Here is a 25453-nt window from a genome sequence, read left to right as displayed (position 1 = left end):
TTCTGCCATGAAAATATGATTTCATCTGGTCATCGAATGAAGTAAGAGGCCAAGCAATGTAGAGGACAAAACTTGAAGCTCTATTCAGTTATTTACAAACATTTAAAAAGGACAGCATAAAAAAATAGAGTGATAGTATAGGTTTGAATTTGTGCGTCGTTTAAGACCCTATTGTCATTAATGGGTTAAGGAAAGTAAAATTTTTTTTTTTTTTTTTGAGTAAAACCCCCCCCCCCCCCCCCGGCCCCCCGACAACGAAGAACAACTATTTTTGGTTAGGTTAGGTTAGGTTTTAGGCTAGGGAGCCGAGCGCTGCGACTAGGCAGGCAAGGGGGCCGAGCGCTGCGGCTATGCAGGCTAGGGAGCCGAGCGCTGCGGCCAGAGTTCATAGTTCGCTTGGGGGGGGGGGGGGGGTACTCAAATTTTCAAAATTAAAAAAAAATATCTAAGAGGATAATACCAAAATGTTATTTTTGTTAATGAAAATATGTTTTTTCTTCATACATTGTTTTTTTCCTATTTTTTTCTAGATGAAGATTTAATTACTACAAATTAAAAACAAAACAGCATTTTCAGTACAATTTTGATGGCTACCCATCATGTACTATAAAATCTTTGATTCCAAAAAATGCAATTTACAGGATACTGTAATAGTATGATATTTTATAAACCTAAAACTAGCATATATATAAATTCTACTGCACTATGTATGACTGAATGACTTATACAATAAAGGGTGTTTGTAAAAAATTGCACCATTTTTTCAATAACATCCTACCACTTATTCAAATTCATTCAATTGAAGCTTATGTAATGATAAAACATTGAACAGTGAAAATATAAACCACCAATGGTGGACACAACAGCTCGAGTCCCAGCCCTGTTTTAAAAATTGCTTCAATGCAATTTTCAATGTTTTGTAAAACATTTTATACACCTAAATAATACTTGTGCATTTTTTTATACAAATGATATGCGGCAAAGTCAATTTTAGACTATTTATGATATTAATATAGAAAAATTAATCTTGACAATTGGATATTTTTTTCAGAAGAAGTAGGTTAGATTTAGTAAAATGCCGGTTCCGCCCCCAAAACCCATAAAATGTGTCAGAAAGGTAAAATTTTCTGTAACCTACTCTTGATATAATTTGTTCTGTCTGTCTGTCTGACACAATATTTTTTTTATCCTTTTAAGGCAGAGCGAGAGGTAGGGGATAAAAAATCTTTCCCCCCCCTTAAGAGAGTTAAAATAAAGTTTTCATTTTTTTTATTCTTTGAAATAAAATTAATTCAACTTAAATATCTAAGTAAAATGATTTAAAATATCTTTAGATTAAAACATCCTACAAAAAACGGATTAAAATATTTTGATTTTATAATTACTTTAGTGGGAAGGTTAAATTTGCTAATAGTTTTAACTATTTTACCAATTTTACTATTTCCTACAATTTAGATGGTAATAACTTCATTACTCTGTGTGAGAAATAATAACCCCCCCTCTTTGTCTTCTTCTAATAAAGGATATTTAGTAAAGTGATGGTGAATAAAGAGAGGGGTAGGTTTCTGGTAAAATCCGTAAAGGTTATGAGTTATAAGTAAAAAAAATTTATGTTAATTTAAAAAAAGAATTGTCTAAAGTTCCTTTCAATAAGAAATACACATATTTAGTGAATATTATCGTTCTACTAATTCTATCGTTTTAATCTTATAATTGTACATTCTATATCCGCGGAAAGCCGTTTATAATACGATGCGAGAAATAACTATTAACAATTATCAATAAAACAGGGATCTTAAGGGATAAGACAAAAGACGATAAATTGATGGACAACAACACTGATAATAGGCAAAAGGTTACCTTTTGTAGATTGAAACTTTTGGTTGAAAAATTTGTGCACTAGTTTGGAACCAACGAATAAAAGGGTGTTTAATGAACAATTCAATGTCCCCTTCCTTCCTGAACCTAAAACTTTTAAATTCCTATCTATAATACAAAATAGAACGATGTCTGTCTGTCTGTTTGTTTGTTTGTAGCGAAGGATCTCACTAACCGCTGAACCGATTGGGTTCCTCTTTACAGGGTAGCTTCTCATAATTCCCGGGAAGGTTTATAACTATTTTCTTGGGGGGTGGGACAACCAAGAAATGAAAATCCCCCCTCAAAAAAAATTCTTTTTGAAATTAAAATAGTAGGGTCGACTACCTCCCCCATACCCCCCCCCCCCAAAAAAAAAAATCCATTCCCCAAAGAAAAATAAAGAAAATCTTTCTTTTAAATCTAAAATACGAAAAATTGGTTGGATCAAACCTCTTGGGGCAAAGCCCCTAGAGGCTAGGGGCGAAGACGCTAGTTATTTTAAATAGAAGAGAATGGGAGAGGGGTTTAACAGTGCTCCAATATTGACTTGACATGGATATTACCATTTAGAGATTTTATAGTTTGCAATAAATTGTTGTGGTTGTCACTGAAGAGGAACTATTTCAACTTTTAAATCTAAATATAATGGCAAAACTTCCAAAGCAGAAGCTTTAAAATGTTCTCAGTTTAAACTAATCGGTTCCAATTGAAAATTTATCATTTTATTGGTTTTGGTGTTGTTGTTAGGCTAAGAACGTTTGCAAAATTTTATTTATAATTTTATTAAAAAGTATTATCAAATGATATAATAATCATGTATTACTTTTAAAACTTTGTCTTATGTAACTTACTAAATCGTACAAATCAAATATACTGAGAAATAATTGTGTAAACTGTCGACTGTCAACTGTCGCAATATTATAAGATGCTTTAAAATAATGACGGAATATATTTAATTCATAGTCTTGCCTATCTCCACATAATTGCACCTTTTTACATTGGTGTGCCTTTAAACATGGTCTGTCTGAAGGCTTAGAGTGTAACAGCCTAAATAGACAGCTTTTATATTCATAAGTTAGATGATTAAATTCACATTTGCTATCTAAAACACTGTGTTATGTAAACTAATATTACTTTAAAAAAGATGTTTTTATGGTATTGTTTTGTTAAAGTTATTTTTTTATTTAGGGATGTGGAAAATGCCTGTTCTGTATGAAAATTGTGGCGTTATGTGAATGCACAGAAGAAGAAAAGGTAAAAAAAACATTTACTGAATTAGCCTGAAATATAAATCTGTATTCCATAGATTTTTGTCCTCCCAAAAAATTGAAAAAGGTAAACTTTGAAAAGTATTCTATTTGTAATTCTCCAAAATAGCTTCAAACCATCCCATGAAAAATGACCCTATTTAAATATGAATGAATTACAATTTAATTAGAATGAATTAAATATCAAAGGTTCTGGTCTTTACAGATAGGTTTAAGTAAATCAGGGATCTTAAGGGATAAGACAATAACCCATAAATTGATGTACACCCTGTCCCTCAATGAAGGTACACAATATTAACTTCTTCTGTAGATTAAAGTTGCTGGATAAAAAGTTTCGAAACTACTAATTTTTACCAAGCAATCGTCCTTATAATAAAGTAACAGGATGTCTGTTTGTCTGTACCGAAGGATCTCGCTAACCACTGAACCCTTAACAGGGTAGCCTCTCATAGGTCCCGGGAAGGTTTATAACTATTTTGGGGGAGGGTACAACCACCCTCCCCAGAGAAATCGACAAAAATACAAAAAAAACGTCGCCCTGCGGACAAATTTGCTATTTTCTAAATACATAACTTACACCATCTATCGGGAAAAAAAATATTTTTGGTAAATAGCTGATTTTAAAATGGATTGAAAAGAAACAATTTTACGTGTCCCTAGAGGCCTCTAGAGGCGTAACCGCTAGTGATTTAATAAAGTAATAAAAAATTTCAGACAGACAATAAGATAATAAATTTGTATAAACCTAGCTTTGGGTATCACTTAAATGAAGGCTTCCAATTTCCCGTTCCTCTCTGAAGAAAACAGATTATATTTGTAAGTTGTATTACCCAGAAATAAGGTATAACCAACAAGTGAAATAAATCTTAAATAATATTTGGGGGGCAAATGGAGAGGTCGTCAATTTTACGATGTGTTGCCCCCCAACGACAGCTGCAAAACATGTGTAGGTTTCGTGATTTTTTTCCGAATTAATTTCGTTATTGGTATAAGCTGTGTATTACCTGCTCTAGGCTGTAAGTAAACACTGTTAATACAATATTACCAATAATTTTGTATCTATGCAATAACAAGCAAACATTAATAGAAAAGACAAAAGTACATTTAACTGCATTACAGTAATTATTGAGGAAAGCGTATATCCAGTGGTTACAATGACAAAACTTGTAAAACAAATAATTGATAGTAATCTTATTTAGAGACGAAGCCCAATCAGCATCACTTTTGCACAACTTTTGACGTCATATTCTCCATCTCTTTTTTTAGGGGTTTTCTTTCCCACTTCTCCTCTCATCTCCCTTATTTTATGACGTCACAGGAATCAAAAGTGGTGCAAAAGTGGGCTTCGTCTATTTACACATTATTTATGGATTAGATATTTTGATTGTTAGTACTAGTATGTTTAAGCTTTTAATTATACAAGTAATACATTCTACGTAAATATAATTTAAATTTTCAGTTCATCTGTTCGCGAGATCTTAATAAACAGACAGACAAACAAACATCCTACCTGTGATATAAACATTAATAAATCTATGTTTATGCCAATAAATTGCCCATATCCCTATATTGTTTGGAAACTTTCAGCTTTGTTTTATGCCTTAGATTTTGTTGTATGCCTGAAACTTTGACTTTGGATGGATACACAACTTTTATATATGTGTGTGTTCCTTCATCTCATACACACAAACACAGAAATAAGAAAAAGTAAATTGAAAAAATATTTTTGATTAGATATAATTAATCCTAATATTCATAATATTATTTTTTTGTCTTTATCTAAAGATGTTGATAACTATTGAATATTTGAGGAAAACTTCATTTAGGTTCTAAGAAATTCAAACCTTGGTATGGTTTCATACTATTTTTCTGCCCTTTCATACCCAACCAAAGAACCCGTAGTGGCGCAGCCTTTAGTTCTAAATAATATGTACATATTTTTGTGTCCCAAGCTGTGCTTTTTTTCAAACTCTTTTTGGTTTGTATTACTTGCTTATATTTGGTAATAAAATAAACTTTAAAGAATAGTTATTCATCGCATCGTATGATAAACAGCTTTCCGCAGATATTAAAATGAAAATAATAAGGTTAGATCATTTTAGTTAGCCCCTAGGAGCTGATAAAATTGGTGTTAATTTTATGATTTTTATTTTAATATTCGTAGAAAATTGTCTATACTACAATGCTATACAGGATTTTTCAATATTGCTGAGAACCGCTTCTAATTCAGCGGATATTAATCGGTTTCGAAGCCATACTGGAAAGACATTTTCTAAACTCAAATGGACTTATTCTGACGATTTACTTGTTCCTTCATCCTCTTACTTACACTCAACCTTCAACTCTTGACTCAATATTTAGTTTGAAAGTGAATTTATTCAAGTTTTCAATGTGTTGTGTATAGTTGGTAATAGAGAGTTGAAGAAATAGAGGGACACTGACTACAAGACCCAATGGCACAAAAATAAATGTTATGAAAGTATGAAATGTGTTTTTTTTTAACAGGTTGAAATTCGAATAAAATTACAATGTGAATTACACAAGAAATATTGAAATTATATCATTAAATCTAGTAAGTATTTCAGTTTGTGTCTTGTCTGAAAGAAAAGGTCATTAAAATTCTATTAGTGTAAATCTTTTCTATACTTCTATTAGGAGTATAGGCATGTGTATGCTTTCATTTTGTTGGCTCCACTTGGCGTGCTTAAAATGCTTACAAACTTACATTTTTGAGATAAAAATATTTAAGTAGTATTTAATGTACTATCTGCTACACCCCTAGAAGCCTCTATGGGCGAATAATGTGGGAGATACCCTCTCCCAAAATAGTTAAAAACCTTCCCTGGACCTATAAAAAGCTTTATTGTAAAGAAGAACCATTTCAGATCAGCACTTAGCGAGATCCTTAGCTACAGACAAAAAAAACCCTTACTAATTTATATAGTAGGATAACTATTAAGTATTTTCTAATCAATGAATATAAGTAATTTTTGCTAGTAATATTTATATCACCTAATCAGCTTTGGCATAGCACAGGACGGCAGGAATTATAATCGTAATTTTAACTTCATGGGACTATTCTATCAGAATCGAAGTATGAACCATGGATATACTGTTTATTGAATATAGAAATTATGACCCATGGTTGAGACTTTTTAAATATCATTTTTGGGTATTTATTACCCCTATCTTATAAGACGTCCTTAACATTTTATTGGCTAATCTAAGCATGGAATAATATGTCTAGAAAAAGAAAACAAATTTAATTTTTCCCCCCTTCACAGAATTTTTGTAATTGATATGACCTTCTGTGTTTGTGATTATCATCAACATGACAAATTGTTGTTGCCAAATTGCACCAATAAGTTGATAATTAATTCATAGAAAATAAGCATTATTTATTAGTCATACAAGGACAAATGTCTCTACAAGTAGCACAGTCAGAAAGTATATTTATCTTTACACAGATAAACACACACACATGCGAGCATTCAATCAAAAACATCAGCAGTTTTACAACGACTAAATGTGTTTTTTTTTGTACCAAATATCTATCTTTTTAAAGCCTATATTTTAGTTGCTAAAGAAAATATTTCTAAAACTTTTCTCATGACTTTATTTTGAAATGTAGAAATTTATAAGTAGTGCTCGGCAGCCGCAGTTTTTAATAGACCACAGCTGAAACCAGAAGGTTAACATTTTCTATTCCTCACAGCTCTGCATTCCTATTTCTTCAACTAATGAACCTTATCGCGACTAAAGAAAACAGCCATCTGTTGTAAACACATTTTAATAATCCTCAGCTGCAGCCTAGCTCCCATTTTTTAAACATTATCTTAATTTGGCGAGGACCCTTTTTTCTACTCCGTCGCAGTTGATACGCCAAATAATATTACGGCTGCATAGCCCTGGTTATTGAATTCTAAAAGTTTAATATGCAGTACGTGTGCATAATTGACATGTACTTGACATCTTTCCCAGGTTGTTCTTAGTATAGGTAGAATTTTTATTTTGTATTATAAAAATTGTACAAAACATACAAAAGTACTATTGTATCAATTTTTTTAAAATTTTGTACAGTAAATTTTTTTTGGCAAAGTCCCCTTGTACATGTTGTATCAATTTTGTATACAATAGTACTTTTCTGTTTTTTTTTTATTAATTAGTATATTTTTTTTTGTATATGTTGTACACTTTTTTTTTATTTTTGTACTAATACCATTTTCCTGATTGTATATCTTGTATTCATTTTTTGTACAATAGTATTAATTTCAAAAATTTGGCAGAGTCCAAACATTTTTTACTTTACTGAATATTTCAATATGTATACTAAAGTAACAAAAATAATTAGGTTATAATTTGTGGATTTGAAAGAGTTTTTTGTTTCATACTTATTGTATTTATTTTTTTATACAATAGTACAAAGTTTTGGAAATTTGGCTAAGTCCAAATGAACATAGTATTTATTGTAAAATTTTTTTTGTATGATAGTATATTCAAAAATATTTTCTAAGTTCCAATTTTTTGACAATAACCTATATTTTGATAAGTTCCAAAACTGAGGACATTTTTTGAATATAAAAAAAAAATTTAGAATTTGACTAAAAAATTGTCTAATTCTACAATTTTAATTTTATTTATAAGTACAAATTTTTTTTTAAGTAAAAAATTTTGGGACTGATAATTGAAAAAGTGTACAAAAATACAAAAATTAAATATGTTACTTAATAAAAAAAAACATAAAAGTGTAGACAAAATTGATACATGTACATACAAGAAAAATATTAAGGGACTTAGCCAAAAAAAGGACAGTACAAAATTACAAAAAAATAATACAACAGTACTTTTGTATATTTTGTATAATTTTCATAATACAAAAAAAAATTCAAATTTTTGCTGCTAGGTGTCTCACACTTTTAAGAAAAACTTTACTTTTTTTTGAAAAAAATATTGTCTAACTCTACAATTTTAATTTTGTTTCTAGGTTTTTTCTAAGTACAAAAATGGACTGTACAAAATTACAAAAAAATAATACAATAGTACTTACTTATGTTTTGTAAAATTTTCATAATACAAAAAAATTCTACCTATACTAAGAACAACCTGGAAAGCCTCTTAATCCTATTAATTAAAGTAGTAACTATTTTTTTTGTCTAAAGCTTAAGATTTCATAGACTACTGAACTGATTGAATTCTCCTTTTAAGGGAAGGTTCACATAGGTCCTGTGATGGTTTTATGCTAACTTATTTTTAGATTAAGCCCCTAGATGGTAAAGGCTATTTGTCTGTCTCCTTATTACACTAAAACGGGGAAAGCTGCAAGTGAATAATAACAAGGATAACAACAGCCATAAAAGCTAAGCTCTGAAACGGTAGGACAGACGAACATTAACTCTTATAGATTGTCAGAACTTTATTTACAAAATAGAAATATAAAAGTTTTGAAAAAATTATATGTATATTTGTTGCAAAACTTCTTAAAATACAGAATTCAGTTTAAGGACATACTGGCATTTTTAGGATTTTATTACAGAATTGCTATGCTTGAAATCTTGGTACCTTGTTGTAATAGGAATCAGTACTCCAAAAATCAGATCTATCTGATGATTATATCACATAAATATTTGTCGTTAAAAAGTTAAAAATCACAATGTTTAAAATGGACATACGGACATTCTGGTAACGATTATAGAGTTGCTACGCTTTCTAAATCGTATCTTACTATTGCAGGTATCATCTTAAAAAGTTCAAAATCAATAGGACTATTATAACTTGCCTAAATTAACGTAAAAAAAGCTACCCGTTACGTACGGACGGACGGATGGACTGACACTAATTATATAAAAGACTCGCTTTAAAAAAGATATACATAGAGAAATATAAAAGAATAATTCTATTATATAAAGTAGTAAAGTTTTATGTTCTGAAGCTTAAGATCTCAATAACTGCTGAACCGATTAGGCTTTCTATTTCAGGTAAGCCTAATATTTGTCTTGTTAGGCTATTTTATTTTAAGTCGTGGATTGGTTTTAGGCTATTTAATTTTAAGTCGTGGATTGGTTTTAGGCTATTCTATTTTAAGTCTTGGGAAGGTTTTAGGCTTTTTCTCTCCCCTTTAAATACAGAGCCACAAGATGCTAGGGGCATAGCCGCTAGTATTATATAATGGATTATTATTAAATGGATTTCACACCAGATTATTATGTACTTTAATAAAGTGAAACTTGTAGCTGCCTAAAAGAACAAACAAAGAACCCACTTTACCCCACCCCTCCCCTCCTACTGGAAGAACAAACTATCAAATAAATGATATTCAAGTTGTGAACCATCCAATGAAAATTCAATAAAAGTACCCAAAGTTGTTAAGCAAACAAACAATACTAAGACTTTGGGGAGTAGTGTAAAAAACAGCCCAATGTCCCCTCCCTCCCTGTTTATAAAATTGTGGCGAGCTGGCTTTTATTCCTTTTACAATGCACATTTCAAATGAATTTTAACAATTTTCTACCTTATATAGTTAAAATTTTTGTCGCTAAATGTCTCTTACTTTTTAGAAAAACTTTATTTTTTGGGGGTTTTAATATATGTATGGTTGTTTAAAAATGCAAGAAGTAAATCTTATTTAAATTTGTTTCCCTTTTAATTGTTTTTTTTCAATATTTTTCAATATTTTGATTTTAATAATTACAAAATTTAAACTATCGAGACAAGTCAATCAAATCTAGTCAAGAGTAATGTAAAGCCATGATAGAGTTGAAAAATGAAAATCTTCACCTTACTTCCAATTAGGAAGTAAATGATGATAACATTCCAAGTACTCTTATTATGCTAAAACAGAGTTACTCACATGGGAATGTATCCCTTAACTCAAAAATATTTGTTAAGGAAATTTAATTCTGTTCAAACTGGCATCACAAGTAAATTGCAAAATACAATTTGGGCTTACTTTTGCGTCGCTTCGTACCAATTTTTGAAACGTCGTATGAGATTTGCAAGGGGTCCTAATTTTTTTCTGTTTAATATTTCGTATACATTTTTTGTGCCTCGTACTAATTTTTATTCGTATTAATTTTTACCTCCTCGTACTAATTTTTTAACTAACTGGATCACGGACAAAAAATGGTTTTCGTATATAATATATGTCTCTAGTACTAACAAAATTTCTCGTACTCTCGTAAGAATTATTGCATAACGATGGTGTACTTTCGTAGAATCAACATATTTTCTATACTAAAGTATAACAAAATTGATACAATTTTAGAGTAAGACCATATATACTATCGTAAACAAAATGATATACGAAAAAAACTTACCACCTATACGAATGATAACCTGGGTTATGTTTCTCTTCCAACACAAATACAAAAGTTTAAACTTGTTAATAGCGCGAATTTGCAAATCTCAAGATGGTGGGGATAATTTACTTATATTTCACCATTAGCGTATAGGGTCTTTGTAACATTGAACTATTGCCAATTTTTGTTTTGATATTTTTTTTAAGGTACATTCGTGTCCTTTTTTTAGGGTAGGGGGGAGGTTATTTTTTTAAGACGATTTCTCTTCGGATTTCTCAAAATAGTTATAAAACCTTGCAGGACCTAAGAGAAGGTACACGTACTGTAAAGAAGTTAGCAAGATCCTTCACTACAAACAAACAGACAAACTTCTTGTTACTTTATTATAAGGATTACCATTCCAATATAATACCAAAGCCTTTCCAAAAATTATGAATTGATTAAACCAGCCATTTATGAGATATTATTCCTCATACTTCATAGCATGTAAAATCATGTTTTAGATTCAAAATAAATAAGAAAAAAATGCTAAAATATCTGTGAACCTACTTACATGTTTTTCTTCATCCCCCAAAAGAATACTTAATAACATAATATCCAATTTTGCAAAGTTATAAATAGTTGGACTTTCCTAAAGGATTGCTGCAAATACAGAAAGTGAGAGGGAAGAAAGGAATGAAAAGGAGGTGAGAGAGAATACTATATTCCATCCCTGCAGAGTTGGGAGGACGGTTATATAAGTAAGATAATGGCATGGTATCCTGACTAACAACACTAAATTTATTTATTGTCTATAATTTCAATTTAAGAATTGTTTTCTCATTGCGAAGTGCACAAAAAATCTAACTAACTATACTATCAGGATCGTTTTAATATGCCATTTTTTCTTGCAAAAAAGCAAAAGGTCTTTATATCTTCAACCGTTTAAATTTTTCTTAATGCTTTCTTGTTATTTGTATGGCCCTATGGACCTTTGAAACAGTGGTCTTCAAAAAGTTTGTTGTTGTGTTAGTCTTTTTTTTTTATAGTTTCCTATTTTGTACCCTGCGAAAAAGGTTAAGTTTTCTCATATATAAGATTTAATATTTAAGTATAGATTTTTGCCCTTGTACCAAACTTTTGATTGAATTGGCAAAACATATCTTAAAATGTGTCAAACTACATGCAAAAAAACTATTATATTTGTGTTGTCTAATATAAGGATGGAATAAGAGGTGGAGGGACAGAAAGAAAATATCTGTAGGAAGTGAGTAAAATAAGAAATATGAGATAGAGAGAGATTATATTGGCTGTAAAAGTTGTGGAGAAATAAGGAACAAAAGCATTACACGCTCCCCTGCATTGCAATTAGAATATTTTGGCTTATTTTCTAAAACGTTTTGTAAAACATAAAGGATTGATTTTCTCCCAAAATTTTAATAAAATTTCTTGTCATAAATGAAGGAAAGAATGAATTATTGTCAAAATATCTTAATTATTTTATCTTCTTGTGTTCCTTCAAATTTATTGTAAAATATTACAATAAATCTAAAAAAGTTACTGCTTTAACATTTTATTTGATGAATAAATATAAAAATTTAATCATTATGGTAGAATGAACAGTTCTATAGTATAGTATAGTTTCCAATGACCTTTTTCGTCTGCTAGCTAATTTTTTTCTGCTACTTGCCTGTATTAATATTCCCGACACCATTGGTTAATTTTCAAAAACCATATTGATAGACGGCACAAGGTCATGGCGATTGGGAGATACAGTTATTCAACCCCTTCCCCGTCTAGTGTTTTACTCTAATGTAGAATGTCTTATTTAGATTTAGGGCCAGTGTGATTACATTACTTGTAGCTAGAAAAACTAAGAACTGGTATGATTGATAGCAAGAGTACCAGCCTACACAGAATATATTTACCAACAATTTTCATTTTATTTCAAGAGGCCATAGTAAACAAACCTCTCAAAAAATAACATGAATGAAACTGATCATTTTTGTAGTACAACTCTAAAGGACGTTCAAACTATTCAACCCATACACTTTATGGTGGTAAAATGAGAAGCGAAGCGTAAAATACATTAAAGATTAAAATTATATCCCTATGAATTTTGTTGTTAAAACTAATTTAATTGAGTATAAATGCTTATGATTTGCCTGATTTGTCAAAATTAGGGTTTTGAATCAATTCAATAACAACAACAACCCCTCTCTTTATTCTCCATTCTTCTCGTTTAGTTCGTTCTTCTGTCTAATTTTTTATAGACAGATTTCATAAGACTTTCAGATTAGCTTTTGTAATTTGTATCTCCTTTACTTTTACAGTTAGGGAGTTGAATCCATTTTTATAGAAGCAGAAATATAATCTATGATTATGGTTTGGACCCTCTAAAACTGTAATCTACCTTTCCACTTTCCCCTCTCTTGGTGAAGATATCTTCAACGGCGATACGATTTTTGAAATATAAGATTCTACTTTCCCTTCTCTTGGTAAAGATATCTTCAACGCCGATACGATTTTTGAAATGTAAGATTCCACTTTCCCCTCTCTTGGTAAAGATATCTTCAACGCCGATACGATTTTTGAAATGTAAGATTCCACTTTCCCCTCTCTTGGTGAAGATATCTTCAACGCCGATACGATTTTTGAAATTTAAGATTCCACTTTTGCCTCTCTTGGTGAAGATATCTTCAACAAGAGAGACAAAAGTGGAATCTTATATTTCAAAAATCGTATCGGCGTTGAAGATATCTTCACCAAGAGAGGGGAAAGTGGAAGGGTAGATTACAGTTTTAGAGGGTCCAAACCATAATTATAGATTATATTTCTGCTTCTATAAAAATGGATTCAACTCCCTAACTGTTTTAGTAGATTCCACAGAATTGTTTGTTGGTGGGTTTTTGTTTAAAAACAAATAAAATGTATTTGCTGCTGTTTTACTACACTAGCGGCTTCGCCCCTAGCCTCTAGGGGCTTTGCCCCAAGAGGTGATAAAAAAAATTAATATTTATTGTTTTTAGTGAGAGAATGTTGCTATTCTTTCATTCAAAATAAATGCTGGAATAAAAAATATTTTTTAACAAAGGACCTAGGAAATCTTCAGCAAATAAAAAAAAAAAAAAGAAAAAAAAAAAAATGGGGGGGGGATTTTTTTGTTTTTGGGAGGGTTGGGGGTGTCCCACCCCCCAAGAAAATAGCTTAAAACCACCGCAGGACCAATAGGTATATACCCTGAAGAGTAGAATCTGATCGGTTCAGTGGTTACCGAGAACTTAAGCTTCAGACGGACAGACGGACGGACGGACGGACGGACAGACATCATTCTACTTTGTATTATAGATAAAACATATGAGATGTACATATGGAAATATTATTTTTAACGCAATAAACGACGTGTTAATCTAGTTTTTAGGTTTTATCTTTGGTAGTATTAATTAAATTAGTCAAATAAAGTAGTGAAGAATAAGCAAAGAATTTAAGCAAAGAATATATTGATTAAAGTACGTGCAGATACTCTAAACAAAGGTCTGTCTGTAAACCCTATGTTGTAAAAAAATGCTCGTCTTTCTTGTTTATTGATAGAGTTTTAAAGTTAAAAACAATATAATATATTACTGAAAAGGCAATTTATTGAAAATATCACGCTTAATAACCTATTTTATATTAATATTGACTTATTGCATTATTCATTACATTTGTTTTGATCTGAGATTCTAGGGTTGGGAGGGAGAGGTCAGTAAAATAGTCTAAAACCATCCATTTTCCAAGATCTTTAGCTTCAGACAGAAAAACCTTACTCCTTTACAATTTGAAAAATGGAAATTTTTTTATAATGTAAAACTGTACATTACTTTACTTTTTAACCTAGCTTGTGAAAATAATCGACCTTGCTTTTTCTAAATTTGCAAAACACACAGGATTTTCTTTAGTGTTTGCCTTTTCAATACACTGCGCTATTTGATCAAGGACAAGTGATTTGAAGAAATTAAAACGTTTTGAGAAGAAAAAAATGTAAAATCTTTAAAATAAGATTGTGATTGTGTGGGGTTCAGCTTTTGGTATGTACTTTGAGGGAGAGTACCTAAAAATAAATTAAACCATCAAGGATAAGTAATTAGCTACATTACAATCTCCATTATTGTTCGTTTGTCTTTGGAGCTTTAATATTTGGTTGCTTCATTCTTGTGAACGATGAAATTACGAAAATTTCCTATGAAAGCCTGATCTAATGTACTTAAAATACAATACTATTTGTTTTAAGCAAGGGTGATCATATTCATAAAAACGAGACTCAAAACAAATTAGTAAATCAGAAAAGAATGCAACATTAGAGTAGTGGTGCTTGATTTATAGAACAAGAGTTGTTACGCATTTCTAATTATCCGAGAAATCAACATTTACAATATTTTTAAAAATACATATAGTATATCTAAAAGGTTATAGAAATTAGCCATTTCCAAAATAGGTAGTGAACTTCTGTTAATAGTTAATTATATCATAGCAACTTGGCTTTTGAAATGTGCAAAGCTATTTGTTACAGATAGAGGTTTGCATTAGCGGACGAACAGTAACACACCATTAATGTAGAAAAGCTTCGTCTTTAAAAATAACAACTCCACTTTTCAATATAAAATCTGCTTAATACTGGATGAATATAGAAAAGATTATATTTAATCTGAAAAAAAGGAATCATTGGAGATAAGACAATGAACAATAAATTGATGTACTGAAAAGAAAAAAAGTCCATGGTATAATGTAGTTTTTTTAGGAATAAATTTTTTTCATTGTTTTAACTAGTTATATTGCTTAGCAATACTTTGGCTGTAGCTTTGTGAAAACACCTTTGCTGTTATGTGTTAAGTCCTACTGTGGCTATAGCCGCCATATACTACAGTTTAGGCTTGAGTTCCAACCAAGTAAGATATTTGGCTTTTAGATAAAACAAAATAAACTACTACTTACTTGTAACCTAACCTAAAAGTTATATAAATCTACTAGGAAAAATTTGAGCAACAGCATTTTTATCCATGACAATTTTTCTAAAAGTTTTTTTTTCTGTCGTTGCTATGAATGCACTTTGGAAATGACTGAGATTTTGCACTTTAATCCTCCCATCTAGAGCTAATTTAGAATTATTGCCAATAAAGATATTTCAACACACACATACACACACACACCAACTCACACACACACATACACACCAACTCACAGACACACACACACACACACACACTGTTTTTTACACAACCTAAAGAAAGAAATAGAAAAGAAACTTCTAAGAATATAAAAATGTTTTGATTAAAATCTTTAAAATTATGCAAAAAATAATTAAATTAATAACAATCCAAAATTAATATTCAATGATTTTTTTCGTGATTATTAAAATTCTTACCAAAATATAATGACTTTTGCAATTTTTCTTCTGTTACCGTAGCAACTCTATAACCTTTGTATGTCCGTTAGTTCATTTGTTACTGTACTTCATTCATCATTGCTAATGGACATAATTGTCCTTGTATCATTAAAGATTTATTTTTAATGGAGAAAAATAAATTTTATCTTTCTAAATTAGATCATTAAAAATCCTATTCCTATCTATATTACAAAGAATTAGAAATGGACAATTTAATTTGTTTTTAACCTTTCTCCTACCAAAATGTTCCAGCTACCAAAGACAGATTGTTAACTATATCAAAACAATTTATCTACATGCAATTAGAAATTATAGAAATTCAATAATTTGTTTAAAATCGGTGATATTATCTATCCTGTTATATAAAGTATTAAGGTTTTTTTTTGTTTTGTTTTTTGTCTGTATCTTAAATATCAAACTACTGATTAAGTCTTTTATGGAAGCTTTAAATATGTCTCATATATTCAATTCGTAAATTTTACATGATATTAACCTTAATTGATCTATCCCTCAATCTTAGGACATTAAGAATTATTTCAAGAGCATGTCAAGTGGTAATTAAGTAAGAGTTTAGCTGCTGCAGCTACAAAATTGGTTATCTGCTATATTTCCGAAGTGACAACCGCCAATCGACCTGATATAAACAGATTTGTAGATGGTAGCTAGCCAGCTGCAGCTGTAAGATTAGCAAGTTTATACTACGTCCCTAGATGCCTCTGGTGGCAAAAAATAATATTTTATTATGCCCCTAGAGGCATCCAGCGGAACTTAATTTTTTTGGGGGGTGTAAAGGTACATGTACTCAAACAATTATAAACAGATCCTTTCCAAAAATATAGACATCCTGTTACTTCTATATAAAGATTTTGCATAAATAAATCTCCAGCTGTCAGTTTCCAAAAACCTTTAAACTGTGCGGCTGGTGGCCACTCTAATAACATTTACTAACACTGGGGGTAGAATATAATTAATCATTAAGTTTTATTTCTTCACGAAGATAGTGGACAATTAACTCAACATGAAGCCTTCATTAATTAGTTTAGTTATATATATTTTTAAAGATTATAATCTTTGGATAAAGTCCCTTTCGTGGCAACGCCTCTTAAGGAGCGTTAAGTCATTTTTTCACAGTAGCTTTTGATAAGTAAGGTTTGGTTAGGTTAGGTGATTGCCCCGCACAGGTTAGAGCCTCCGCAGGGGCTAAAAGTAGGAGAAAATCTACTGTAAAATATGACGAAACGCCCCTTGGGAGGCGTTGCCACGAAAGGGACTATACCCTAATCTTTTAATGTCAAACAATTGGATGTCAACACTAATAAAAGTTCAACAAAGTAGACAATATGAAAAATTAACGTTAACAAATACAGAGAACGTTTTTAATTTCTAAAAAAACTTAATACATATATATCTTATATATACCGTGAAGCAAAAAGTAAAACGTCCTGAGAGCAGTCAAGCAATAGTATGACTTCTATCTTTTTAAGCAGCTGAGAAAACATCAATTGTGTAAATAGAAGAGATCCTTACAGGCAGACATACTAACGGAAAGACCCTAGTCACTGAGTAATTATGCTACCAATAAAAAAAAATGCATGTGTTGTTGTATAATATTCTTGATATTTATATTTTTCTTTGTTCTCTTTTTTGTGTGCTTGTGTGTGGGGGGGGGGCGGGGGGTCAGTTTTGTGTGTGTCTTTAGAGTTTACTGCACCAAAGCATATCACTAATTCGTAAATGGTTGTTTTTTAATCTTCTTAAGAGTTTTATCATAAGAAAAGTATTTTTTTTAGTAAATATCGTCTACGCCCTGAGAGTCCTCTAGGCCGACATAAGGGGGAAAACGACTACCTCTTTTAATTGAAAATTTAAAAAAAAATAAAAAAATTTGGATGGAGAGTCAGAGCTTATCAGAAGGGTGAATTTAAAAAAAAAATTTATAGCATTATATTATAGACTAGCGTCTTCGTTATCAAACTATTGTTTCGTGTTTTAGATTTTAAAGAAAATTAAAAAAAAAAATGGGGGGGGGTTATTTTTGGGGGGGTTGGGGGGGTCCCACCCCCCAAGAAAATAGTTATAAACCTTCCCGGGACCTATGAGAAGCTACCCTATAAAGGAGAACCCGATCGGTTCAGCGGTTAGCGAGATCCTTCGTTACAAACATACAAACACACAGACAGACATCCTGTTACTTTATTATAAGGATGTCAGGACGTTTAATAGACATTGTGGACAATATGGTAACTGATAATTGTAAGAAAATGGCAGAAGTTCAATTGACATTAAGCTCAACGTTAGGGCTACAGTCATAATAATGTTAAGCCCTAAGATGATATCTTTTTTGTGTTAAATAAAAATGTATAAAGATAAATTATTTTGTACTGTAGATATGGGGCTATGCAATGCACCCAGCTAGTGTCTCATCAACTCCACAAATGAATTACATTATCAAGTTATCGTTATTTATAACAAAATATTATACTATTTTTGAAAATCTTTGATGCACAAACTTTGTCTGGAAGTTCTAAATGTGCAAGGTAAAGGGATAGACCTGTTTTCAGACAAAGACATACTCCTACTATTATTGTCACGTACTAGACATAGCAGAAGTAGTGGCTAATTTTACCATCTTAGTGTTTCAAGATAGAAGCTTTACAAAGTGCCGTGTAACGTCATACAAATGAGGGATGAGAGGAGAAAACCCCCTAAAAAAGAGATGGATAATCCCTTATTTTGATGACATCGCACGGCTAATTGTTTTAGCCAATTTGTAAAGCTTCTTCATGACAGAAATTGACACCTCCCCGGCAGCAAGCAATTGCGCGAATGCCGCGTATTATGATAATATGCAGAAGTGAATGCACCCCCTGCACCCTAGGATATCCAGTTAATCTTTGTAATCTTATCTTAAACTCGATGCAATCAACTGCTGCGAATATTTTTTGAAGATTTATGAAACTTCACTTGATATATTATCAAGATGTTAATATTTTTATTTTGTAATCGTTCAAAAGACTAACCCTAAACTTTATATTTCCTACTATATAAAGTGGTAAGTTTATTTTTGTTTGCCCATTAAGATTGCTAACCGCTGAAACTATTGAGTTCTCATTTTAGGACAAACTATGAATTGGTCCCAGGGTAGTTTTAGGCTATTATTTTATTTTTAGATTTAGGATGTCTTTTCTTACCAGTTTTATAAAAAGAGCCCCTAGATGTTAGGGGCACAGCCTCTGGTATCTGCATTAAGTTTTAGTTTTTAACTTTGAAAATACATAGAGTAACTAATATTTAAGAAATTTTATCAAACTGTTTATGTCATGTAAAGTTTAGATCGATAGGTTGTCGATCAGACCTATATGTTACCGACGTTCCACCCTTATGAGTGTAGAAACTCTTGAACACAGTAATAGTGTCTGACTAATTATGACGTAACAAAAAAAATTAGCCAATAAGAGGCCGTTATTGACCAATGGTAAAATCTATAGTGGCCTCTCATTGGCTAATTTTTTTTGTTACGTCATAATCAGTCAGACACTATTACTGTGTTCAAACGCTTTGCTTTTTAACACGACACCTATATTCTCGATTTACTAATTGTTTATCTTTTTTACTAATAATCAGAATAATAAATGTTTTTTGGTTAATTTTAGAAAATACATTGTTAAGATCATAGAGGAATACTTTTATTTGTTTCAAATCTGATTAAGTTTTTTTTTCTAAAAAAATATTTATATTCATTTTTAATAAAGATAAAGTTGGATTTATTCTGATGAAAATACAAAAGGAATATTAGATTATATTTTCTTTTATCTGTGTTTTGTTCTATAATATGAACATGTACATACATCTGGTAAATTCTAGTAGGAGGGGTAGAGAGATAAATGACAATAATATAAATTTAACAGCAATGCCAACATGGAATGTTCTGATCTTTTATTCATTTACGATAGAATTATCCTAACAATTTTAAACCTTGAAAAATATTGAATTTTGAAAGCATAGCAACTATAAAAGCATTACCATTTTATGTTAAATACTAGCGGCTTCGCCCCTAGCCTCTAGGGGCTTTGCCCCGAGAGGTATAATTACATCTTTTATTACCTGGAGATGCCCCCACTCCACCACTCTTTTAAATAAATTAAATATTTTTAAAAAAATTGTTGGGGGATTTTTTTTTTTTGGGGGGGGGGTTGGGGGTGTCCCACCCTCCAAGAAAATAGCCTAAAACCACCACAGGACCAGTAAGTATATTCCCTGAAGAGTAGAATCCGATCGGTTCAGTGGTTACCGAGATCTTAAGGGACAGACGGACAGACATATATCATTCTACTTTGTATTATTTAAAGATGTTGTCTTTTATTTACTTTTGATATAATTTACGGCCAATTGTCGTATTCCTGAAGTCCCAGATATCAATAGGCAACATATGTACATCTACAATCCTTCAAAACTAAACTTTCATCTTTGTAACAGTTTTTAAAATAAACTTTTTTGATGAAAAATAATCTTAAATGATATTCTAGCAAAGGTTTTAAGGCGTCTGTATCAAATTATAAGACTGAATTTCAGCTGCAGTTTCCATTTGGGCAGGGTGGTTGCTATTTATTTAGTTGTACGCGGCTATTTTATCATTTAGAGTCAGTTAGACCTTATAAAAGCATTTGATAACAATCATAAAACACAGTTAGAACCATTAGTGTTTTAACGTGTCAACCAATAATTGCTTCGCCCCTAGTCTCTAAGGGATGGCGGAGTCTGTTCATAAAATAGCTTAAAACAGATCCTAAGACATTTATGAAGCTTCCCTGAAAGTTGCTACCAATTCGGACCGGAGTTTGTCAGCTCCAGACAAAAAACCTTACTACTTTATATTATAGACTAGCGGCTACGCCTCGAGAAGCCTCTAGGGGTAGGAGGGGGAAAAGTCGACATCATTCCATTTTAAATTTGAGTTTCTAAAGAGTGTAGATACCCTTCATAAAAATAAATAAAACCTTCCAAGGACCTATAAGAAGCTTCACTTTAAAGGAGAACAATATCTGTTCAGCGGTTAGCGAGATTCTTCGGGACAGACAAAAAACGCTTACTACTTTATATTATAGATATCTACTACGAAAATTCGTTTAAAGTCACTAATTTATTTGATTTTAAAAATTGCCAAGGACCCTTTGAATAAATTTTTAAGATATAAAAGATTTATACATATTTTGATAAATGAAATTACAGGTTCCCCTTAAATCTAAGTCCAAAAATTTAGCAGTTTCTGACAAATTACATATAAACATATATCTAGCCAGTTTGAAGTACAATATTTATTTTTGCAAACTGATCCCTTTGGTGCTTTAGAATGCAAGATGGTTTGTGCCTGAAACTGCATTTATGCCATGCATGTACAATAGTGCACCTTAGTATTGGGTCATTTGAGAGTATAGAAACCTGATCATGGAATATAAGGCATAAAATTTGAAAGGGTATTACACTTTATAATGAGCTTGATTCTAAATTTTAAAATATTATTGAAACAATTTGAAAAGGCCAGGTATTTGTGTCAATATACTCCGTTTTAAGAATTGTACATTATTTAATATTCCATAGTCAAGTTTCTGTTATTGAACATGATTCAATCCCGAGGTGCTCTACTACACATGCATGTGTAAAGGGCCTTGTTAACTTTTACATATACACATATTCATCTTATGTATATTATATTAACAGTACAATGTTATGTATTTATTAAACAAAGTACTGTTATTTTATAGAAAGGCCCCAAAAGTAAATAATTTCACGCGAACATTATTGCCACTATTCGGCAGCCGCGCCTCAGACGCAAATAAGCCTTTAAAAAAAAAAAAAAAATTCTGAAAAGATGGATTGTCTGTTTAAAAACAGGTTGAGACATCCAGTTGAATTTCAAAGTTGAAAAATGACGCGTAGCTGCCGACCCCTGATTATTACACTTTAGAAATTTCATTTTGGTCTGAAAATTAAGATTTTATTCTCTACTGAACTGAGCTGGATCTTTAAATCATTTCAATGGTGCGCCAAATCGGGGTGAGCCAACTTTCCACCAATGAGAGCACAGCATTTTACGAAATGCCGCGCTGTGATTTGCTGAAATTCGGCGCACCCCGATTTGGCGCACCATTGAAATGATTTAAAGATCCAGCTCTGATTAGAGTTGTCCTTTTTAGAAAGCTTTACACAGATTCTTGGATTGTTTTAGGTTATTTTGTTTTTCAATTTAAGCTCGGAATGGATTTAGTCTTTTTGTGCCACTTAACTCCAACTTTTTACTTAACTCCAACAGATTAAATAGTACTTTTTTTTACAGTCTATTAGTCATTTATAAACATAATTAACTATAATCTTTATGAAAATAACATTACCACAACCTAGCTAACCTGTTTTTTTTTATTATAGAAAGAAGAGCCAAAAGATGTGATGTACGGGTGGTGCCACAAATGCAGAGAAAAGTATGCCGAAGAATACAGAAATTTAGTTGGGTATGTCAATAAAAATTTAATTTTTATGCTTCTTCAATTTTGAACGCGTAGTTTAAACATTTAAATGAATGTTGTTAACCTATAACTTTGCATTTTTGATTTTAGAAGAAAAAAACTACTTCATTCAGGGTTAATATTACATAAGGACATAATAAAGTTCGTTTTAAAAATCGATAACTTTTTAAAAATACTATAAATTTTTTAAAAACATCTGTGCATCGCAGATTTTTCTGTTTAAAACAATTTTGATTATGTTCTAAATTTACCCTTTTATATCGCTTTTAGGTGTTAGTAAAGTTAGAAGGCATTTATATCCTTAGATTTTAGTATTACGTTATTCAAATTTTGGATATTTTAGAATAGAATAGATGAGCTGTTATTTAAGACATAGATAGTTGATAGCATATTATGTACATTATATGTATTAACCCTTAACGGTCGGGGGGGGGGGCGTTGAACGCCCCCCCATCCGGTTTTTTCTATCTCATTTTCTGTGTGTGAAAGATAAAGAGCCCAAACTGCTTGACTTTTTAAGTATGGGTATGACACATAACTGAGAGTTGGAATTTTTTGAATATCTCCATCCTGGCGGGCACAGGATGCCAGCAAACCTGGCAGGGTCATCCAGGTAAAGAGCAAAAATATTTTTTGGACTAAAACAAAGCATTTTATCATACCAAAATACTAAAAAATCCTCTAGTAGTACATCCTTATATGAAATACAGGTGTTCAAGTCACTTTCAGGTTCCAGGTATGATCCTGCAGGTCCAGATCCTCCAGGTCTCCAGAAATCTTTAAAAGGCTCCTGTGGCCGCAATTTTTGACTTAGAGACTTCAAATTTTAAACTTAAGCTTTTTCTACATTTCTACACAACGTATTAAAATTTCATGAAGATCCGCCGCCGTTTTCCCGCCGACCGCCGACTGCGGCGGCTGGCAGCTGCCAAGTACAGCTGCGGCCGCTGAAATTTATATTTTGATATTTCTAATGTAAAATTTACATAAAAATAAACATTTTCTGGGAAAAAATTTTTCTTCTAGCTTCAAAAATAAGAAAATTAAAGCCGTTTGAAATTTTTAAATAAAAAAAGACCTAAAAACAAAGGTTGTTAAATAAAAGGGTGAAGGAAGCGAAAATTGACTTAGACTTATAAAAGGTCGGAAATTCATTATCAAACAGGGGACTTGCACAAAAAAATTTAGCCCTCTAGCTCTAATAGGAACTGAGATAATTAGGGGGGGCGTTGAACGCCCCCCCCCCCCGACCGATTAAGGTGCGGCAAGGGGCCCGACTGTAAAGGGTTAATAATGTATAATATTAATTTGTATAGGTATAATAAAATATAAAATTTATGTTGTATCTAAAAATATATGTTGTGTTGTTCACTGTACCTCGTTTAAAAATATATGTTTTTGGTGTAGCCCATCTAAAATTTTATTTTTACATTAATTACAGATTCAATTGCTATGTTTCTATATATGTATTCAAATTAATTATAGATTTTAAGTCTAAAAACAATGAATTTTTACATGTATTTTACCTCAAATTAAAGCAATGATAATTGCCTTTGATTATATCCTGTTTTTTGATGTAAAAATTGAAAGTTTATGAAAAAGTGTTTACCTATATACATATAAAGGGTAAATAGTGAAATATTTAGCCAATTTTTCTTTAGCCAAAAAAACAACGAATAAAGGCCTCTAATATCTATAATTTTTACTGAACCTATTGAGAAAAGCATAGATTAAAACCTTATTATCTTTTTAACAAAATTTACAAAATTATTCAAAATATCCTACTTTTTTCCCAAATTATAGACATTCAAATCATATATTTTGATATCATGCCCATTTTACCATTAATTAAACACAAACTATGTTTTTTTTACATTACAATTATAAGATTAAAACCAGTATTTTAGCACCGGGTGTTTGGATGTGAACCGGTTCTAATCCACCGAATGCTAATCGGTTTTAGAAGACATACCAGAAATGTTTTTATTTTTTCGCCCTTTTTGTATGTATTTATTTATCTAAATATATGTACGAGAATATTGGGTCAGAAATGTCAAATCCAATACTTGTGCAACAATAATAAGAAACAATCACTTATACATATCAGGATATTTACAAAGGTATTTATACTTTTGTTCATATACTAGAGGCCTCTTTGGGTACTTGAGGAAAGGGCAGATTGGGAAGTCGATCCTTCGCTTTTTATTTTAAATTAAAAATGAGAAAACCTAAAAGAATTTTTTTGTGGAAGGTATTTTTTCTAAAGGGTCGGTGTACCATCCTCAAAATAGTTATAAACCACCCCTGGACATAGTAGAAAAGTGTCACAATAAATGAGACCCAGAAAGGTCCAAAGGTTAGCGAGATCCCATGCTACACTTAGATAAACAGACAATGACATACTTTTATACTTTTTTTACTTTTTCATTCGAATCCGGTGGATAGGAACCGGTTCTCATCCATACGAAAAAAATATGTCTAGCAACCTATTATATCCAGCTTTCTACGAATATAAAAATCTACAATAATAAGATTAAAACCAGTTTTTTTAGCCAGTGTCTTCGGCACCTCGGGGCAAAAAAACTAGTTATCTACCTTCCCATTGTCGTATATCATAACCATAAGAATATTTCTTTTTACTTTTATTCCTGAGAAAAAACTGAATAAGAAATAAGTATGCATGCTGGATTACCCCCGGCCCCTTCCCTCCCTCCCCCTTTTACCTATATTTACGATTTATTAAAAGCAAAACTTGTCTTCACTTTGGTTCTGTCTGTCCGTCAGTCCGAATAGCTATACGCGTAATATGAGGCATAGATATCTTTCACTTAAATTTATTGGGATAAAAATATCAATCCTTATTATTGAATCCTTTTTTAAATTGTAAACATCTCATTTCAATTCTATTACGTTAATTTAAGCAATCTCAATATATCACCAAAGTAAAATTTTGTTCTATCAAAAGTCAATACTTGTTGGTGCTGTCTTTTTTGAGCTTTGCCTCTGTGGATGCTGCCATCCTTGTTCTCTTTACATAGTTGCATAATATGTATGGTAGGATGTAATATATATTAACATCTGTCTTACCTAACCCTCAGAATAAGCTAA

At 31.2% G+C, this 25453-nt stretch overlaps 1 protein-coding gene across 2 annotated transcripts in view; it reads left to right on the top strand.

The window, feature by feature from the left end:
* Nucleotides 1–1043: 1043 nt before the first annotated feature.
* Nucleotides 1044–25453, top strand: part of LOC145319759 (uncharacterized) — a 65533-nt gene continuing 41123 nt past the window's right edge. For both annotated transcript variants that reach the window (XR_013880015.1, XM_080162093.1), the window contains exons 1-3: nucleotides 1044–1117; nucleotides 3049–3114; nucleotides 22248–22330. Coding sequence is in view for 1 of the 2 variants with exons in the window: in XM_080162093.1 (XP_080018219.1) it covers nucleotides 1076–1117; nucleotides 3049–3114; nucleotides 22248–22330 (191 nt within the window). In the remaining variant the exon portion in view is untranslated. The remainder of the gene's footprint in view (nucleotides 1118–3048; nucleotides 3115–22247; nucleotides 22331–25453) is intronic.

This window comes from Acartia tonsa, chromosome 5 (assembly GCF_053477335.1).
Source record: "Acartia tonsa isolate MP-2025a chromosome 5, ASM5347733v1, whole genome shotgun sequence".
In the NCBI taxonomy this organism is placed as follows: Eukaryota; Metazoa; Arthropoda; class Copepoda; order Calanoida; family Acartiidae; genus Acartia; species Acartia tonsa.
The sequence above is the reverse complement of the archived record's forward strand: the minus strand, read 5'-3'. Positions and strand labels throughout refer to the sequence as shown.